Source organism: Mytilus edulis, chromosome 7 (genome assembly GCF_963676685.1).
Source record: "Mytilus edulis chromosome 7, xbMytEdul2.2, whole genome shotgun sequence".
NCBI classification, from domain to species: Eukaryota; Metazoa; Mollusca; class Bivalvia; order Mytilida; family Mytilidae; genus Mytilus; species Mytilus edulis.
This window is the reverse complement of record NC_092350.1, coordinates 43,218,124-43,237,541: the sequence shown is the minus strand read 5'-3', so window position 1 is coordinate 43,237,541 and position 19,418 is coordinate 43,218,124. Positions and strand designations below refer to the sequence as shown.

The 19,418-nt window shown below is 31.2% G+C and overlaps 1 protein-coding gene across 1 annotated transcript in view; it reads right to left on the bottom strand.

The window, feature by feature from the left end:
* Window positions 1–18,853, bottom strand: part of LOC139481533 (pleckstrin homology domain-containing family A member 7-like) — a 34,872-nt gene extending 16,019 nt beyond the window's left edge. The window contains exons 1-3 of the mRNA XM_071264937.1: window positions 18,739–18,853; window positions 18,530–18,606; window positions 10,597–10,651 (exon numbers count right to left, since the gene is read on the bottom strand). Of these exons, the coding sequence (XP_071121038.1) occupies window positions 10,597–10,651; window positions 18,530–18,606; window positions 18,739–18,821 (215 nt within the window). The 5' untranslated portion in view covers window positions 18,822–18,853. The remainder of the gene's footprint in view (window positions 1–10,596; window positions 10,652–18,529; window positions 18,607–18,738) is intronic.
* Between the last annotated feature and the right edge of the window lie 565 nt (window positions 18,854–19,418).

The following is a 19,418-nucleotide window of genomic DNA, read 5'->3' as shown; positions in this document are numbered from 1 at the left end:
TCCATGGATAAGCAATTTAAACATTACAAATTAATTGCTCCACAAAGAAGTGCACATCAATTGGTCTCTGGTGGATGCCAGTGTACATTTCAGTATATCACAGAGAAGCAAGATAACTTGAGACTGTATTTGTATATGGTATTGCATGTTGGAGTGTTATTTGTACAATGGTTGACTGATTGCAGGAATATTAAATATTTGTGGTTTAATACATTTCAATTGACCAACAAAACCATGAAAACAATCAAGAAACAATTAAATCATTTTGCAGCTACTCTGCTTAGGGTCAGATGAGGAAAGATATTAAATTTAATGAGGCATCATAATTATTGCTTAATGACGTGATCAATAAGTTATTTTAACAAAACTTATATTAACATTCTATAAACTGTAAACTTCTATCGATCTACCCCCAAGTTATGTTGTCAAACCATAGTAACAAATATAATTGGGTTTTAGAATTCTATTTATAAATGATATAAAAATAAGGAGATGTGCTAAGATTGCCAATGAGACATAAGTACCCAAAAAGTGCAAAAGAAGTGGATGCTAGTAGTTATTAGCAACCCTTACAACCTTCAACAATGAGAAATAAAACATACAGTATAGTCGGGTAATATGAGTCCCGAAATGAAAATAAAAAACATTTCAATTGAGGTTTTTTCTACCGACAACTAAAGTACCCTTCATAAAGGTATATTTGTATTTCTCAATAATTAATTATTTCATATTGCTAAATATCAATGCATATAACCACACCAATCACTATCAATTCAAAATAAAAATTTATTATGGCTGTTTAAAAATGTCAAAATTTTACCACAACTCTTTTGGGTAAAGACTGTCTAGTGAAATGTCTATATATATATTCCCTGCATACATTGTATTGTGCTTATTTTTATATAAAATGTTATTTGGGGAATCTGATATGACCTAGCAAATGCAACTTGACTTACTGTTGCAGTCTTGTCTTGGCTGTTGGCTTATGATTTAAGCATATTGTGTTTTGCACCATATAACATATAATCAAGCTGATCAAATGATAAAAGATTATTCAACTGCTGTGTGGACCCAAATAATATACCCCAAATGAAATCATTATTACCCTTTGACTTAATCTACTTGACTATTATTTCACAACCATCAATTTGTTACCTTATGAAATTGAAAGGTCACAGACTGTCTGGGGTGGTGGATGATTAAGTTAACTAGTTGACACTTACAGAAATAGGGGAAGTAAACCAGCATATTTTTTTAGTAAATTGAGAAAACAGTAAGATAAGGAGATGGGGCATTAAGGCCTGGTTTTGGCCCAAGAAAATAAAATGTTTGATAACTTTCTCAAGTTGGCACATAATGTTTAGAAATGCATAGGGTCAAGAAATATCAATGAAAAACATTAAGATTGTTATGTGATGACGTCACAATTACGTCATAATATGTACTGTTTTCACAAAAATGATGAAAAATACAGAATTTATGCAGTTTTCTATCTTTAGTTCTGTTGTGGAAACATCTTGCGCAGCCAAGAAACAACAAAATAATTTAACAGAAGCTTTATTATAACTATTGACAAAATCTCACTAAATATAGTTGTTTCTTGGGTGCGCACATACAATGTACTTTTTCAATCTAAAATATACTTAAAAATTGGATGAAAAACAAAGAAAATCACGAAATTTTACAAAATATGCAAACTAAGTCATAATTTGTTGCCATGGTAACTTGTTCAATGTTCAAAATTGTTTTGTTTTTCTGAATACCTTGTACCATAGATATTGTACAGTAATGAAAAAATATGTATGATAACTTTTAAATTTGCAGTAATTTTGGGGCCAAATAAGGGCCTTATTACTCTTTTATTGTTTCAATTATTTGCCTATAAAAAGGTTCATGTTGATCTTATTTTGTTCATCATACATATTGATAGAAAGCAATATAACAATCAATTATGATTACCGTAACCCTTCATATGGGTCTGAGGCAACTGGTAGCACTGATTTTTCACAAAAAGTACACTGTTATAGTTTATAATCCACTTAAAAATAAAATGTGAATGAAGCTCACTCAGTACCCCTTATGTAAATAATTGTTTACCCTGTTTGAACAGTTAATCCCTTGATCTTCTTTTAGAAGATAGTTTTCTGATAAGAAGAAAGATCAACTTGAGCAAGCAAATATTGACCAATAAGTTTCTGAGTGTCTTTACAGGTTTTACATGTACATGTATCATAGGTTTGGACTCCAAAAAGATCAACGTTTAAAATGTAAATGTTTAGAAAAGTAATGTTGACAAAGGAAACATTGAAATTTATCTAAAATTTTGATGTTTTAAGGACATTATCATTGAACAACAATAAATCAAATCGTCACTGTTAAGGTAACACGATACCGAATGACGTTACGCCATGAGTTATCGTTCCTGACGTTATCGAATAACGTTCATGAATACATATAAGCCAATACAGCGAGTTTTGTGTGACATTTTTAACGGTAACTTTCCCTAGATGCAGAGTGCCGAGAGTTTTGATGCAATACGTAGCGGTTATTTGACATAGATTGTTTTATCGTTTTCCGGCAATCATTCTGCTCATTGTTAATCTTTAAAAAGTATTACCTTACTTTTTAATATTCTGTTTCTTTGATATTAAAACATGTGCACGCTTTATCTAAATATGTTCTTATGCATAACAAACACAGTTTTATCACTTTATTTTTATTCGTGGTACAGATATAGGAAGATGTGGTGTGAGTGCCAATGAGACAACTCTCCATCCAAATAACAATTTATAAAAATAAACCTTGGTTTATTTTTGCAATAAGTACTTATTCATGATTCACACCGTATCCCCATGACATTTTGTTTTGAAAGTAGAAATCTAATTTATAGAAGCTTGGGATGATGTGTGAAAAAAAAACCCGGGAATTTTACAACTATTAAATTCGTTTTAAAATGGTCATCAAAAACACGCTCGGACAAAATTTAAATTTATTTGGATGAGAATACGGATATGATTAGGGGGAAAAGCACAATACAAGCAGACGTTGAAAATCATACAGAAAATAGTTTGTTTGTATGGAATGTAAAAAAGTGGTTATTTAGCCGAATTACTTTTCCTGTGTTCCATGTGTAAACAGTCTCTGAAATTCATTGGTTTGTACAGAGTAAATTCGATATAGTTTTGGAAATATTTTAAAATACAGTGCCAGCTTTGTAATCGTATAAACCAGGTCTATTCAGGACGGACAGAAACATCGGAATGAAACATTAGAAAGTTAACGAAGGCTGAGAAATACATGGGCACTTGATTCGGCAGAAAAAACAAAACAAAATTCAGGTTCCGTTACAGTCTGAATAAAGCCAGCCCCGAGTATCCACTTGCGTCTACAAACGCAAGTTGATAGTTGGGGCTAACTGTAGTCAGACCGGTTCCGTGTTCCCTGATTCCGTTATATTTTTTTTTCTCGAAATTTACATCCAAACGACTGACTTTTTATTATTCAAACGGCAAGAGACTGTAAAAAAGCAAGATCTTGAAATCATTTAGATTTTATATTCGTGTTAATTTACGCTTGCATGGCAATTCGGTGGATTTTAGTTTTGAGTTGGAAATAATGTACATGTACAAGTTGGGAGACAAAACGACTGAAAGAAAATTAACAAAGTTATCTTTTAGGCTCTGAGGGCCATATTGCTCGCATACTAGGCGTCGGAAAAGGCCCAGAAAGTTTCTTTCTTAAAATTAGTTTTTAGAACTAGTATATATATATATATATATATACATGTATAGCGTCAGTTAAAATTTTCCCGACCCTCATCGCGGATACCCTGCCTCTATTGCAAAACCTACCTATTGTATTTATTGTTAACTTGTTCTAGTCCTGAACATGCATGAAATATTTTCCACTGGACGTTAACCAACCAATAATCAAATCAATCAATCCTACAATTTACACCCGTCACTTGGAACTTAAGTTGATAAAATTTATATCATTGCCTCTAATTTTTTTTTTTTTTAAATTCGACAAAGTTTAAACGCAGACCGCAAGGAAGACCAAAATTGAACAGTTACGCAAAACTAAATATCTCCGTTACCGCTTGCTCATTATGGCAGTGGGGTAACATGAGACTTTATTTGTAAAAGTACAAGTACAAATAAAAAAATGTGTACATGTACATGTTATTTGTACAAAAGTTGGCTGATAGAATGATAAATGGAGATATATGATATGCAATTTATAAAATAGCAACAGCAGGGCATTAATTAAACGCCTGGAAGACATCAAGAAACTTGTAACTAATGCTAATTGGAATAGTATCTTTACACTTCTTATTTGTAGTTTTAGTAAACATTGGAAAATTTTGAGTATGTGTAGTATAATTGTTACAGTAACATTTCAGTCTCTTGGTAAATATTAGTTTAAGTCTTAAAACTTTTGCTCTTCTCTAGAAAACTCAAACCATAATGAAATATAAGGAGATGCGGTAAAATTTCAAATTAATCAACTTTCCACCAAAGACGAAATGACGGAATGCTAACCTTCTTACATTGCTACTACATTTCAGATCTCCAAATTACCATTCCATTCATGAAATATGCATTGTCACCAAATTACGTATAGAGCACGTATCATCATATTGTTTAACATTTGTCCGTTCGACCGTTAATCCCGCACTTAGTATATATAGAGTTAATTCGGCTAATTTTAGGACTACAGTCGTTTTGCTTCAGCTTTAAAACTATGTACCTTGTGTTACTACTCATATTATTATAGGTGCGCATATCGTCTGGATTTTCTATTTTGTTTCATGACAGGTTGCTGGATTAGGCATTTTGATAAAATACAAAAGCACATGTACAGAGTACAGACTCCGGTTTACATCTGATACAGGTTGAATTTCAAGCTGGAACTTTTAAATTTCACAGTTGTTTTACTTATATAAAGAATGCATATATGATCTCAAGATTTGTTATGTAAATAATTTTTCACAAATGAAATGGAATATAACGACTGAATTATTCGGGTTAACAGTTTACAAGGTTTGTCCGACTTGTTGAGCAACCAAGTAACACATTTACACCACGCAGAGTACACTATACTACATGTATTGTATGTATATACCAAGTCAAGAATATGACAGCTGTTTATCATTCTTTTGATGTTTTTCAGCTTTTGATTTCGTCATTTGATAAGGGATTTTTTCGTTTTGAATTTTTCTTGGAGTTGTGTTATTTTATTTTTTGGAATGTGTATTTTATCAGGATCATTATTTTCCCTCATAATTTTCACAAATAACAGAATGTTTAATCTTTTTTGACTGGTGCATCAAATGTGTCTTTTATAAACAACTGTCTTCAAAATTGTATTGTATCGTCCCGAAAATGCATGAACTAGTTGCCACTGAACGTTAAACAATCATCAAACCGAGCAATTAAAAAACTGTTAAATGAATCAAATTTTTTTAAAATACTATATTTCTGCATCACGTGATGCAGTGATTATACCATCATTGTCTAATATGATGGAGTTAAAAATTAGTAATTCGGATGAATCTCACGTGAAATGTTTCATTTAATTTTCACGTAAACTTAACAAAAATCTGATGGTATTTTTTATGGTTTTAATCAAATTTTAGAACAAAGATATTTTTATTTCAAATATTTACGTGAATTTAACCTGTACAAAATTCCGGTGATTTATGCATGAACTATTCTCATAAGATTCACATGGAACCTGTTCACGCAAGTTTCAGGTATATGCTCGTTTGGTGTGAAAATCAGACGATTTTAATATTAATTCATATGAGTGAAATTCCATGTGCAGGACGAAATAAAATCATATCTGATTCAGTAGAATTTTATATTGCATTACTAGGAACTTTACGACAGTCGACAGGGGAAATGAAAATAAAATATACTCATTCAGATCCCGACACATATTTTTTCTCCATTTCTCTGAGAAGGAATAACGTTATATTCCGTACACCATAACGTCACACGTTTTTGGTCAAATTCTAGGCCTATCGATCAATTTTGAAGCCATTTATTTCAAAAACAAGGATGGTGACATATGAGTTTCTATACGTGTATGGATTCACTATGCAATCCTGGATATTATGTTAGTTTTTTGTTTTTCTCCGTATATAAGAAAATAGCCATCCATTCGAAAATCTAAAAAAGTAAGCCGAAAAAAAGGCATTTCCACTATATACCTAAGTAAATTTGTCGCCAAAATTGACGTTTTCCTATGAAAATTACAAAAAAACAAAAATGGTGACCCCCATTTTTTATTACATATTCCGATGTAACTCGATTCAAAGTACACGTATGCCAAAAATTTTGGAAATCGGGAGATATGCTATTCGGTATCGTGTTACCTTAACAAGTGTTCTAGGGCTAGACACATAAACTAAAATCATGACACAACATTCAATTTTGTGTGTTTAGAATTAAATTACTCTCATATTCAAATTTTATGAATGAAACTATTAAGGTTTATTTCATTAATTTATCTTTGCCATTTACTGACTTTAATGTAAGATTAATATGAAGTTCTTGCTAATTTTGAGGCAAACAGGTGGTATATTATGCAAAAATTTAAAATGTGCATGTAAGTCCGTCTCTTTTTTTACATGTCCTGAGTAAGCAACTAGCCTCTTTCTATATACACATACAAAATGTCAGGACGTTTAGAACATTTATTACTTTCAAGTGATTAAAACTCAGCAGGTACAGATATAGGCTTAGATTTTAGGAAATCTGATTTTAATTTATTGCTCATACATTTGTACTTTCAAATAATATATGCACTTAATCTGTTCTAATAAAACAATTCACTTCCAAGAAAGAATATCTGGTCCTAAAAAATGAACATTAAGCTGGTTCATTAAGGAACATGCTGCCAGCAATTTTACTTCCCTATATTGCACAGAAGACTTTATCATAACTATTTGTAGAAATTACAGCTAACAATATATATGAAATATCTCAAATAGCATAACATTGCTACATTTCTGAGAGCAAAGATGGCCCATATATATGCCAAAAAAGACGGTCATCTAGAAAAACATTTGAGACTTTTTTTTTTGCTCCGAAGCAAGGGGAGAGAACAATACTATGCCTCCTATGTTGCCTCCACATGAGTGAGATGACTGGAAAATGACAATTGAAACAAGAAGCTTTGTAACCAACATAAGAACTATTACTGTCACTATTAACTGGTGATTATCCTTTCTTTAACTACAAACTTTGCAGTTCTGAATCCCCCCTCCCCCAATATATATTTCATATATATAATCAAACAATATGTTCCTGTTAAATTACTGCCATTTGTAAAATGGAAGTTAAATCCAACTTTCATCTTTACTTAATTTTATGTGTACTATACCTTTGTAAATCAGCCATTACTACTTATTCATTTATGATTCAAAGTATTTACAGGTGTGGGAGGACAGGTATTTTGGATTTATATCAATTTAATCAATGACATTCAAAATCCATGTAAGAACAATGTAGTACAACCTAATAAAGATATGTATCAACCTGCATGCAATGAATGAAAGACATTTTTTTCTTGATTGTCCTACAGGTAAACAATTGTTTTAATCCAAGCATATATTATAAATAATTACATTTCAACCTTCATTTGGGTAAAGATAAATAAAACATATTAACCATTTGACTTTTAAAAGCAAAACTTGTTAAAAACTTGTGTACCAGGGAGTTGTTAAATAAAGCAATTGCATATATATGCATTGATGAAATAATTTCATTTATACTGTTTTAATCTAACAACAGTTCTTCATTCTATTCTCATCATCCCAATAGAAATTCTAGAGGGAAAGACAAACTATTCATAAATTATATATATTTTTTTTCATAAGAATGAAAGCTATGAATATTTTTAATATTTTACCTAATTTCAATGTTCATCCGTAGACAGCTATTATCATAATACATAAAATGTCTTATAAATTCAAGATCAATTTGCTTTCAAGCAACTTAAAAAATATTTAAAATTTTGTATTTCATTTTAAGCAACAGAAGTCATTTCAAATGGACCATACATAAAACTATTAAGAATAGATCATCACCCCTTCACACAAATAATATGTATCACATCTTGAAATTTCCACTTAAAAATATTTATCAGTTTATGTCAAGGTTTGAACTTTTAAAAAGTCCCCATTTTAATGTGCATTTAAATGCTTTAAATTTTTCTTTGAAGTTTTAAGATATTTATTATCATTAACTATTTTAAATGTTTTTTATTTAAATAGATAAAGTTTACAGGTTCAAATTGGGTAAAATGAACTTACCATCAGGTAAATATTTTTCCCAGAGTCGCGAGGTCAATGATAGATATCCAATTTTATATTTCCAAGCATGCAATAAAGTCAAATGTTCATTGACAAACTCTCCACTAATCTAAAACTCCCAATTCGTCATTTTAAATTTGGTACAAAATGGGTTCAAAATGAAATAAATCAATTTTATCCAAACAAGTTTAAATTGAAATCTTCGCTTAACAAAACCTCATTCATCATTCAAACAGAGAGCCTTAATAATCAAAGTCTTAATCTTAACTTTTTAAAACTCACCAAACCAGTAACAACTTAAAATTCCGACAAAAGATGTCACAGTAACTGTCTTCATTTAATTATAAGATTTCACAGTTATCCCGTTTACAGCCCCAAGAACTGTCATACACCTGGGTTAAGCTATTTAACTAGCAGATACACATTCACAATAAACAATTGTTAACATAATTCCATGAGAGATAATAACTTAGTGATCATCTAAACTTTAAATATGGTATTATATTTTTACGTTTGTTTTTATTGTTATGTAAATAAGTTTCTCACGTCAATCAAGCTAATTAACATATCTTTTTTCATATTTGTAAAGGAAACCAGATATTTTATTTCCTTTTCACTTCATAGCTGGTTCAGTAATAAATAACTTTTTCTCAAGTTCGTAAACACCGGTGCACAACTTATCTTCAAATTTAAATAATCTATTTGCCCTTCAATTACATAATAATTTAGGATTTTTAAAAAAATCATTCAAGTGCTGTGCAAAGGGCCATAACTCTAGTTAAAACTTTTATTCCCCAAAATTTTAAGTTATAGAGTTGAATGAATCTTAAAAATAAAATTTTGAATGTAAATTATAGACCCTTGTGTATTAATTGATTGACCAAAAAATTGGGCCTGTTAATTTTAAGACAATTGTCATTATAACCCTTTCTGAGGCACAATTGAAAATAATTACAATAAACTTGAAGGAAGTAATAGTTTTATCTAATTTATTATCTTTAAAAGAGATTGTAATAAGTCTTCCTGATGTTTGATTTGTTTAAAAACAAAATTTGTTTGGTTCTTTTTTAAAACAAAGTATAATTTATAGTTCCTCTCAGTTTTACTACGTGTTTCAATGTCAACAAACATTGTCGATCTGCTGTGCTTGCTTAATATTACTATACATGTACTATTAAACTTAGAAATATATATACAAATCATGATGTATTGTTTTATGTATACATGTTATGCTTCCCATCAAGGGCCCTTGATTGGAATAATAAATATTCTTATTCTTATTATTCTATATACCAGACATTTCACAGCTATCATAAATATCTTAGTTCTTATACTAGTATGTACAAACAATGTAACTAATTTGTTACAATTTTTTTGGTACTTTTTGTTCATTTTCTACTGCAAAACCATTTACTTGTACCTTATATATAATTCAAACTGCAAAGGTATTTGAAAAAGAAGTAAACAAAGTATGAATCACAAAGTTAAACCTTACACAGGGCTCTCATACATGTCATAACATATTGAATTTAAAATTCTATGTTGAATTTTATTTTTTAAGACTTGACTTTAATAAATTTAGCTTATTGGTAGAGACAACTTCAAGCCAACAAATTAAAAGAGGATGCCTGGTAGAAAACATCCATTGCTTTTTCACTGGTTATTCATGTAGATGAATAAAAACGCTTATTTATTTTGAATTTACATAAATTTACATTTACACATGTATGTGATAAACTTGATGGATAATAAATGAAAGAAGAACTTTTAAAATCAGTTACAGAATTCAAACCATTAAAAACAACTTTCTAAATCATGAATAACTCCCTACTACAGTTTTACTTATCGGATCACCCCTATATGTTAAAGATGGTAGTACCCAATCATAAACAGTCATTGAGATCCCTTAAATTTGTGCTTTATTTTATAATGACACATTAAAACACAAAATCGTCAATGTTTGTCATTATTAATCTTCAGACAAAATTAACCAACACCTTAACTTGCACCAAGTTGGTCAACAGATATCTTAGGCTCTTAAATGACAAGCAGGTAAACCGATTTTCTAAACAGAGAGAAGTTTACTTCTTAAAATAATTTTTGATCAAAATCCTTAGAAATTTAATTGGCATTTAATAATACTCAGCACTGAATTATATAAGGGTATACTCAACTTCATCTTCATTAAAACTATCCACCTGTAAATATTGTATACAATGAGACAGTTCCATTATAGATAAAATGTTTGAAAATCCATTATTCACTGTAATACTCACTCAATATAATATATAGCACCTTCTGGGGTAACTGCCTGCTCCCAGCCTTGAGCACCTATATAAAACAAAAATATTTATTAACTGTATTACTCATTATACGTACTGTAGTTATTCCAACTACATGTACTTATGCAACAGTTGTACATGCAGACTTTTAGTATTGTATTTTCATTTTGGATTTTATTTCCAGTTCAATATTCATTTGTGCATTATGCATGCATGTACACAAATGCATTTAATCCTCCATAGTTCAAAGTTGAATAAGAGTTATCCCCCTTACAACCAGATTCTGTATGACAATACATATGTATAAGTTTATTTTTTTACTGGAATAGTTTTTTCCTCAAATTAGTGTAAATTTGTAACACTTTTTTTTATGAAGGACCACACCACATTAATTTTTATCCACCATTATTTTAGTAATAGATTTTCTCACTATCTTTCAGTGAAATTCAAGACAACTTTCGAGTTCGATGCATTTCCGTCAAAAACTCTGGTTTTAGTGAACATCATTTGTGCGTTAAGGGGCGTCGTCACTTCCATTCCAATGTTGAGCGAGTGGTTGGAAAACTATAATTCTATATTGTACAAATTATACGACAAATTGAATTCTCAAAATTGACAATCAGCATTGATGTCATTAGGGAATTGTCATTAAGTACCTACAGAACAACCATTATTTCTAGTTTATCCTGCACAATGACGATCACCAAGACGCTTGATGAACGTAAATAGTGCAGGGATACAGGCGACCCCCTCTATCTGGTAAATGACGTCATAAAGGCACGTATAATTGACGAGTTTTTTCCGGTGACGGATGAACTCGAAAGTGGTCTATTGTACATGTACAACCAAGCTTTAAATCTTTAAGAACACCACTCATTAAGTCATTCGACTTACCCTTTAAAACATATGTTTAGAAATATGTAAGGAAAACACTGTAAAATACTTTCAATGTTTATCTTATTTCTTTATACATGTATATAATGTAAGCACACTTTTTATTCTTCTGTATTGAAAAACTACACAAATCTTATTCTATTGACAAAATTTATTAGATGCATACATGTATATAACATTCATTTCAAATGGAGCTTTTTACTTTCGAAACTCAGAACAACTCTAACAAATACAAGAATTAATGTACTAACTTATGATATTACCAAATAAGATTTACAACAGGATGACAAGAGTTGACTAATCTAAATCTATCTCAAGAAGACTTTCAAATTTGTGTGAGGAACACAAATGTCTTGTTCAAGCTTTGCAATTTTCAAAGTTAAAAGGGGACATATTTCTAAAATAGAAAAGATTCAAGCTCTGCCCAAATTTAAACTCTGTCTATGTATTGTAGTCCTTAGCATTGTGTGTGAGTTTCATAAAATTTGGATGTGAAAAGAGTAAGTTAGAATGCAGCAACCAAAAAATTTGATATTTTCCAAGTCATTATATAAGGGGCACAACTCTATAACAGTAAAAGAAACACTGCCAAAATTTGTACTCAGTCTGTGTTGTGATTCTTAGCATTGTGTAAATAATCAAATTTGCATGAGGCAATAAATTTACAAAAGTTATAAAGGGGCATATCTCTAGAACAGTTAGTGACTTACTGCCTAATTTGGAACTCTGTCTGTGAGTTTTAGTTCTTCACAATGTGTATGAGTTTTACAAAATTTTGACGAATAAATTTATGTTAAAGTCAAGTGTGTCAAACCAGAACATTTGCAAGTTTTTCAAGTTATAAAGGAGCATAACAAGAACAATGAGTGACTCTGATCACTGTCCAAATTAAAACTATGTCTGCCAGTTTGATTCTCAACATTGTGTAAGATTTTCATAATATTTGCATGAGGCAAACTTAAGTTAGGGTGTGGAATCCAAAATGGTTAGGAAAGACTAACAAAAGGATGGACAGTCCAGGGTAACACTCTTGATATCAGGTTTTAGGTATAACACCTAAGTTTGTGCAAATCAAGGGTCTAGTAAAATAATTATATACATTGTAATAAGAGTATAATCAGCAATTTAATAAATAAATACAATGAAGCCTAAAAAAAATATTTTAATAAATTTCTTATTTCCTTCAAACTGAACCCTCTGCCCTATGGAAGGAAACACATGTGGTAATAACACTTTAAAGACTATCTTTATATTTGTACATGTATCTACATAATCTGTGCTTAAACAAGTGGTGGTGACCTGCATTATCTAATGATGATAAAAAACAACTCATAGGAAGAATTTACTTTAAGGTAAAGTTGAAAAAGAATGTCATATATATCGAATTTACAAGTACTTAATGCATGGAAACAACCAAAAACTTCCTGAAGATTTACCGACAATAATAGTTTATGTATGATTTTGGATGGTAACAGTCAAAACCTGCTAGCCATAAAAACTATTTAGTGATTTCTGTCTAATTCTACTTCCAAGTGAAGAATTTTGATTATGGTTCTTATGTCTTTGGTCTTATCTCTGAGTGTATTTTTCACTTCATGTATGTTTCTCTTATAAACAAGGATTTCAGTATTGATGGTAGATCTTTCATATTTTCTGTTAAAAAAAATCCAACTAGACTAACTTAGTAAGTGGTGATTTAGCTGATATTTGGTTGCTGTCTCATTGGTGTACACCTCATATTTTCTTGTTTAGTTGCTGTCTCATTGGTGTACACCTCAAATTTTCGTGTTTGGTTGCTGTCTCATTGATGTACACCTCATATTTCTTGTTTGGTTGCTGTCTCATTGATGTACACCTCATATTTTCTTGTTTAGTTGCTGTCTCATTGATGTACACCTCATATTTTCCTGTTTGGTTGCTGTCTCATTGGTGTACACCTTATATTTTCGTGTTTGGTTGCTGTCTCATTGTTGTACACCTCATATTTCTTGTTTGGTTGCTGTCTCATTGTTGTACACCTCATATTTTCTTGTTTGGTTGCTGTCTCATTGGTGTACACCTCATATTTTCCTGTTTGGTTGCTGTCTCATTGGTGTACACCTCATATTTTCTTGTTTAGTTGCTGTCTCATTGGTGTACACCTCAAATTTTCTTGTTTGGTTGCTGTCTCATTGGTGTACACCTTATATTTTCGTGTTTGGTTGCTGTCTCATTGTTGTACACCTCATATTTCTTGTTTGGTTGCTGTCTCATTGGTGTATACCTCATATTTCTTGTTTGGTTGCTGTCTCATTGTTGTACACCTCATATTTCTTGTTTGGTTGCTGTCTCATTGATGTACACCTCATATTTTCCTGTTTGGTTGCTGTCTCATTGGTGTACACCTTATATTTTCCTGTTTGGTTGCTGTCTCATTCGTGTACACCTATTTTATTGTTTGGTTACTGTCTTATTGATGTTTTCAATTACCTCATACCATATAGCGGGTTATTTTTTGTGAGTGTAAAATTTGGCGATTTTCATTGAATATTTTGGCAGTTATCATTTCCGCTGATTCAATGATTTAATCAATACCGTTGCATGTATACTTTTAAATTTCTATAGACTACCAAATTGTTACAAATTAATAACGATTACATTTAAGAGTTTTATATTTCAATCCTATAATAAACATAATAAACATGCTTTGTCTGGTTATGAAAAATGTTTTTGATCAGTGGTGGATCCAGAAATTTTCATAAGTGGGGGCCCACTGACTGACCTAAGAGGGGGCCCGCTCCAGTCACACTTCAGTGATTCCCTATATAAGCAACCAAATTTTTTCCCAAAAAGGGGGGGCCCAGCCCCCCTCTAAATCCGCCTCTGTTGATGTACCAACAGACCAGGCCTCTTTAAAGCCAAAAAGAGTGGTTTATTTTTGCTTCCAATATTGCCTACTACTTAAAATTGTTTTGACTTCCCCCTTTTTGAAAGGCATGGATCTGATCTGACACTTATTGTGATGTCTTGTTTTATTTTATAAATATAGACCACATTATACTGCAAAAGAAATTCTAAAGAGAAAACTAAATTATTATGTTATTTAAGACATTTAATATGTATGCCATGCTGATATTAATTACTATTATTATAATGTAGCAAATTACTTGGTTTACTTTCATGTGTCTGGGCTGTAGGTTAACCAAATTTATAATATAATTATAGTTCCATGAGATCAGACCGTGACTACATGTACAGTTCAACCTAACTTAACTGAAACATAAATGTTTGCAATTACACAACAAATATTTGTCCTAAGTTAAACCACATTTAATCAGAATACTATATATACAATGTATATGTACACCATATATTTTTCTTAATTTAAACCACAAATATAATCAGAATAGCCTTGATAGTATTGAAGGGATGAAGATTTTTTTTTTCTTTTCTGATGTCCACATACTTAATGGTAGTTAAAATCTATCATTGTGGCTTAGAACTGTAAAAATGTAAAACGTTATCTACTAGCATTCCAGTGGCGGATCCAGGGGAAGGGTTCCGGAGGTTGGGACCCCCCTTTTTTTTGCTGATCAATGCATTTGAATGGGGACATATAGTTGAAACCCCCCTTTATCCTATGTTGGGACCCCCCCCCCCCCCCTTTTTAGAATGGCTGGATCCGCCCCTGCAATAGGTTTCACAAAATCACTACAAAGTTTTTTTATCTGATGGAAGATCATGATCAGAGTTCTACACTTTCATTAAGTACATTAGGCTTGTAAAAATGTTCAGATAATAATCAACATTCTTAATCAATTATCACCCTGTAAATTTACTTCTGAATGGTCCTAGGTAATCAACTACTCAAATATACTGACACTTGTTTAAAATTACTAACAAAACTTTTCTTCTGAAAAGGAGAGACTTGTACAATAGTCAGTAATATTGGTTAACTCTCCTATTCAATGGTTAATTGACAAAAATTACAGTCATTTTTATGGAGACCTACTAAGTTCAACATTTTTTAAATATTAAAGTTTTTGTGTCAATTTAAATTCTTCACAAATACAATTTAAACATCAGTAACCTGTACATACAAAACTATGATTTAATTTTGATGTGACAAAAATTATTAAATGGCTTTATAAAAATATGGACTATGTCATGATACCAATTGTAGACTTCTGGACAGATTCAATGCATAAAAAGATACATTGTACCAAGAGAGTTTTGCAAGACTAGGGTAAAATAAAAACAAAACCCTTTGATAAACCAAATAATTGTCCTTCCCTCCGTCAATCACCTTTATGACAGTCTCTCCCTAATACTCCTGTCATGGATTTGAGACAAGAGCAGGTAATAATTCTTTCATGCCATGCTCTATGCTCATTTTAACATGGGTAGGTATTATATTTTTCAATATCTTGATACGGAGCATTAGTGGCAGGGGCATAAATATCTGAGTATATATCATAATATATTTCTTAATCATGAACATACATGTAAATAGGATCTTCAGAGCCTTTGCCTTACTGTGCTATTTTGTTTCTCTTCCCTACGGTAGAGATAGGCCTGAACATACACACATGTAGCTACAAAGCCAGTAACACTAGTGTTTTGAATGCATTTTGTGCATTCTTTACACTCAAAAATCAAATTTCCTAACAACATTCCTACATAGATATATCTATTGATTTTTAGAAAGTTATAAAGGCTATTTTAACTGTAATCACAATAAATTTTTATCTAAGGATTAAATTCTGATCAGGGTAGGGCAAATCCATAAACTGTTATAAAAACACTTGAAATGTCAAAATAGGTCATAAATACATAAATTCAATCCTCTTTTATTGTAATCCAATTATATATGAATCAATCTGTGTTCATACTTATTATTTAGATATATTATATATACAATCATGTATATCATTGTATATAGCCTACATTGAAAAATAAGCTGATGTCAGTCTAGAAACTAATAAAGTTTTTTTTTCAATGTGCATCTACATGTATGTACTGTATCTGCACATCTTCAATTAAAGCATCAATATCAGTTTAATTTAGTTTCAATGTGGCAAATATAGATATAGTCACAATCTACAAAATTTAAACTTACTGACACTAAGTCATTTTTGGGCCCTTTACAGCTTGCAGTTTCTTGAGCCAAGACTCTGTGTTGTCAGAGCGCCGAACTTTGACCTTTAATGGTTTGCTTTTGATAATCAAATTATGTAGCAATCTTATTTGTTTCATTTCACTACTGGACTAGCCAGGCAAAAGTTGACAATTCCTTGGACTCACATGTACACTCAAAAATTCCTTAGTGTCTGAGATCAGAACCCCACTGACAAAATATCTGATACAGCTAAAGCCCCAGTCCCATTAGACCACGATCACACCACGATCTAAAATAAATTCAGAACGTGGTGAGGTCGCGGTATGAAAATGTAAATTTTCGTTGCTTTCACGATGCTACTGCGTCCTCATTAGTTACTACAACGATCCCGCTACGATTATACCACATTCTCACTGCGCTTATTCTGCGACCTCACTACACTTATCAAGATCTTTCTAGGATCATCACGTTCTCACTGCGAAACAATACAGTCATGCCATCAAAATCTACTAGAACACGTGGGCGTGGTGGTAGGGGAGCTCGGATAGTAACGAATCCTGATCAAGCAGATATGTCGGATCGACCAATCCAACCTAAATTACAACCTATTGCTGGTCCATAAAGCTCAAAGGACGTATATATATTTTCAGTAAAAAGAAATACCTTATAGATTAATAAAATCTAATTGATCTGGAAGGTAATGATTGCAAAAAATATGATGTATCACCACAATCAATCACCTGGGTATAATTTTCTAGATAAAAGGCTTAATTTGTCATATTGTAGGTCAAATTACCTAAATGGTATGTACAGCTGGTATTTGTGTTGTTATTTGTTAAATAACCTAATAAAAAATATTTACAATTTAAAATATTTTATTTCTAACATATTTAAATGGCATATTTACATTCTAAGCACATCACCTATAATAATATGAAATCATTACAAGTCAGTATGACCTCTGGAGCCTTCAAGGTGCATCAATTCAAGTCCAGATTGAGGAATTTTAAATACATGTACATGTACAAAAATGTAGTATTAATAAAGGAATTTGCCTCTATCTTCTTATGGTTAATTGGTCTTTGGCTAATAAAGTAAGAATTCAAATCTTAAATTTTTTGAACAGACATTTTAGTTTGTATCTCCTTATTACAGATTTGGTATTTCCTTTTTTATGGGTTGGATAGTGTTTTGTTATTCTATGTCATTCTGATAAAATCATATATACTTGTACATGTATAATTGAATTATGAATATGAAGAATGATGAAGACAGGGGTAGTGGCTCATAGTTAAAACCTATCATTTTGCTGAGGCAGAATCATGACAATAGATTGATGTCTAAATACAGATCAACTAGGAAATAACACAATCTTATTTTGTAGGAAGATTTGGGTGTTAAAAAAATGTTAAGTAAACTAAAATTGATGACTTACAGTAATTTTACTTTGACAACAATTTATCAATCAATGAGTCATAATGTATACAGTTATTTGTTTTGAGAGGGGGAAGGGTGGTTAGGGATCAGATTTTTTCAAAATTGCTATATCTTAGACACTTGTTGCATTTGGAATGAATTCAAAGCTGAGTAATATTCAAAATAAAAATATTTTCAAAATATAACATATTTTTACATAGATTATTATTAAAATTAGACTACAATCAAAATATTGTTAGTTCATCCTGGATTGTATAAACAAAATAGAGCTACATATAAATATGGTTAGAGCATAGATTATATATGGTAATGTGTCATGTTTTAAGATGTGCAAGCATGTACATTCTTGGTTTGACAAGTTGATGAGTGAACGTCCAAACGATGACTATTACATGTATATATACATGTGAATCATTACTAATGGGAATCTCCCGCCATTTCTCTACAAAAATGTGCATGTTAGGTATTAAATTTTGTTTATTTTATTTGCATATTTACCTTCAATTTGTCTATGACCCGTTTTGACTGGCTGTCCCGTTCTCGGATGAAGCCATGATGTGGTCTGAATTCGGTCACTGTCAACATAAACAAAACAAACAGGTGTGAAAAACTTTAAGGAAGGTAGTGTAAACAATCAAGTGACGCCAATATTGAATAAAATGTCAGATTGAAACGATTAACATGGACCTTCTTTACAGAAAACTTACTCAACAAAGAAAACTCTTCCGTCTCTTGTGACACCTATGCTCAGGTGTGCAGGGAGTCGCTCCCGAAGTAGATCAGCCGCCATGTTTGAAAAGTTGGGAAAATACCTTTTGGCTGTTCCGGTGACCTCCCACTTACTTTTATGAGATAAAAATAGTGAGGATGCAAAAGGAAAATTGTATCGCGTAACAAATATAGATAGGATGACTAAAGATAAGAAAACTGTATTTCAGAGTGTTAAAGTAATAAAGAATTATTTAAAACATTATTAAGATTAAAACCGTTTTTTATCAGAAGTTCATTCTGCTCTCTCTCTCTATATTATATATTATATAAAGTCCACAAGCACTTGTCTCTGAAAAAAATCTCTATACTTAAATATAGTGTTACATTAATCAGTAATATATTTTAAAAGGTATATAGGTTTTTTTCAGAGACAAATGCCTGTGATTTATACCTATTTCAAAAAATGTCGAATTTTCAGTACACCCATGCTAACTTTTTTATTTCTAATGGAAATTTCAGTTGTAATGGTTTAAATGAAAGCTTGTCGGATTTGTGATTCAGAACATTAATAATAAACACACCTTACATCTATTTTGATAAGATTAAACTGCATTTAAGACCCATTTTGGGGGTATTTGTCTGCGTACAGTGTCAGAAAAACACATTTCAAATGATT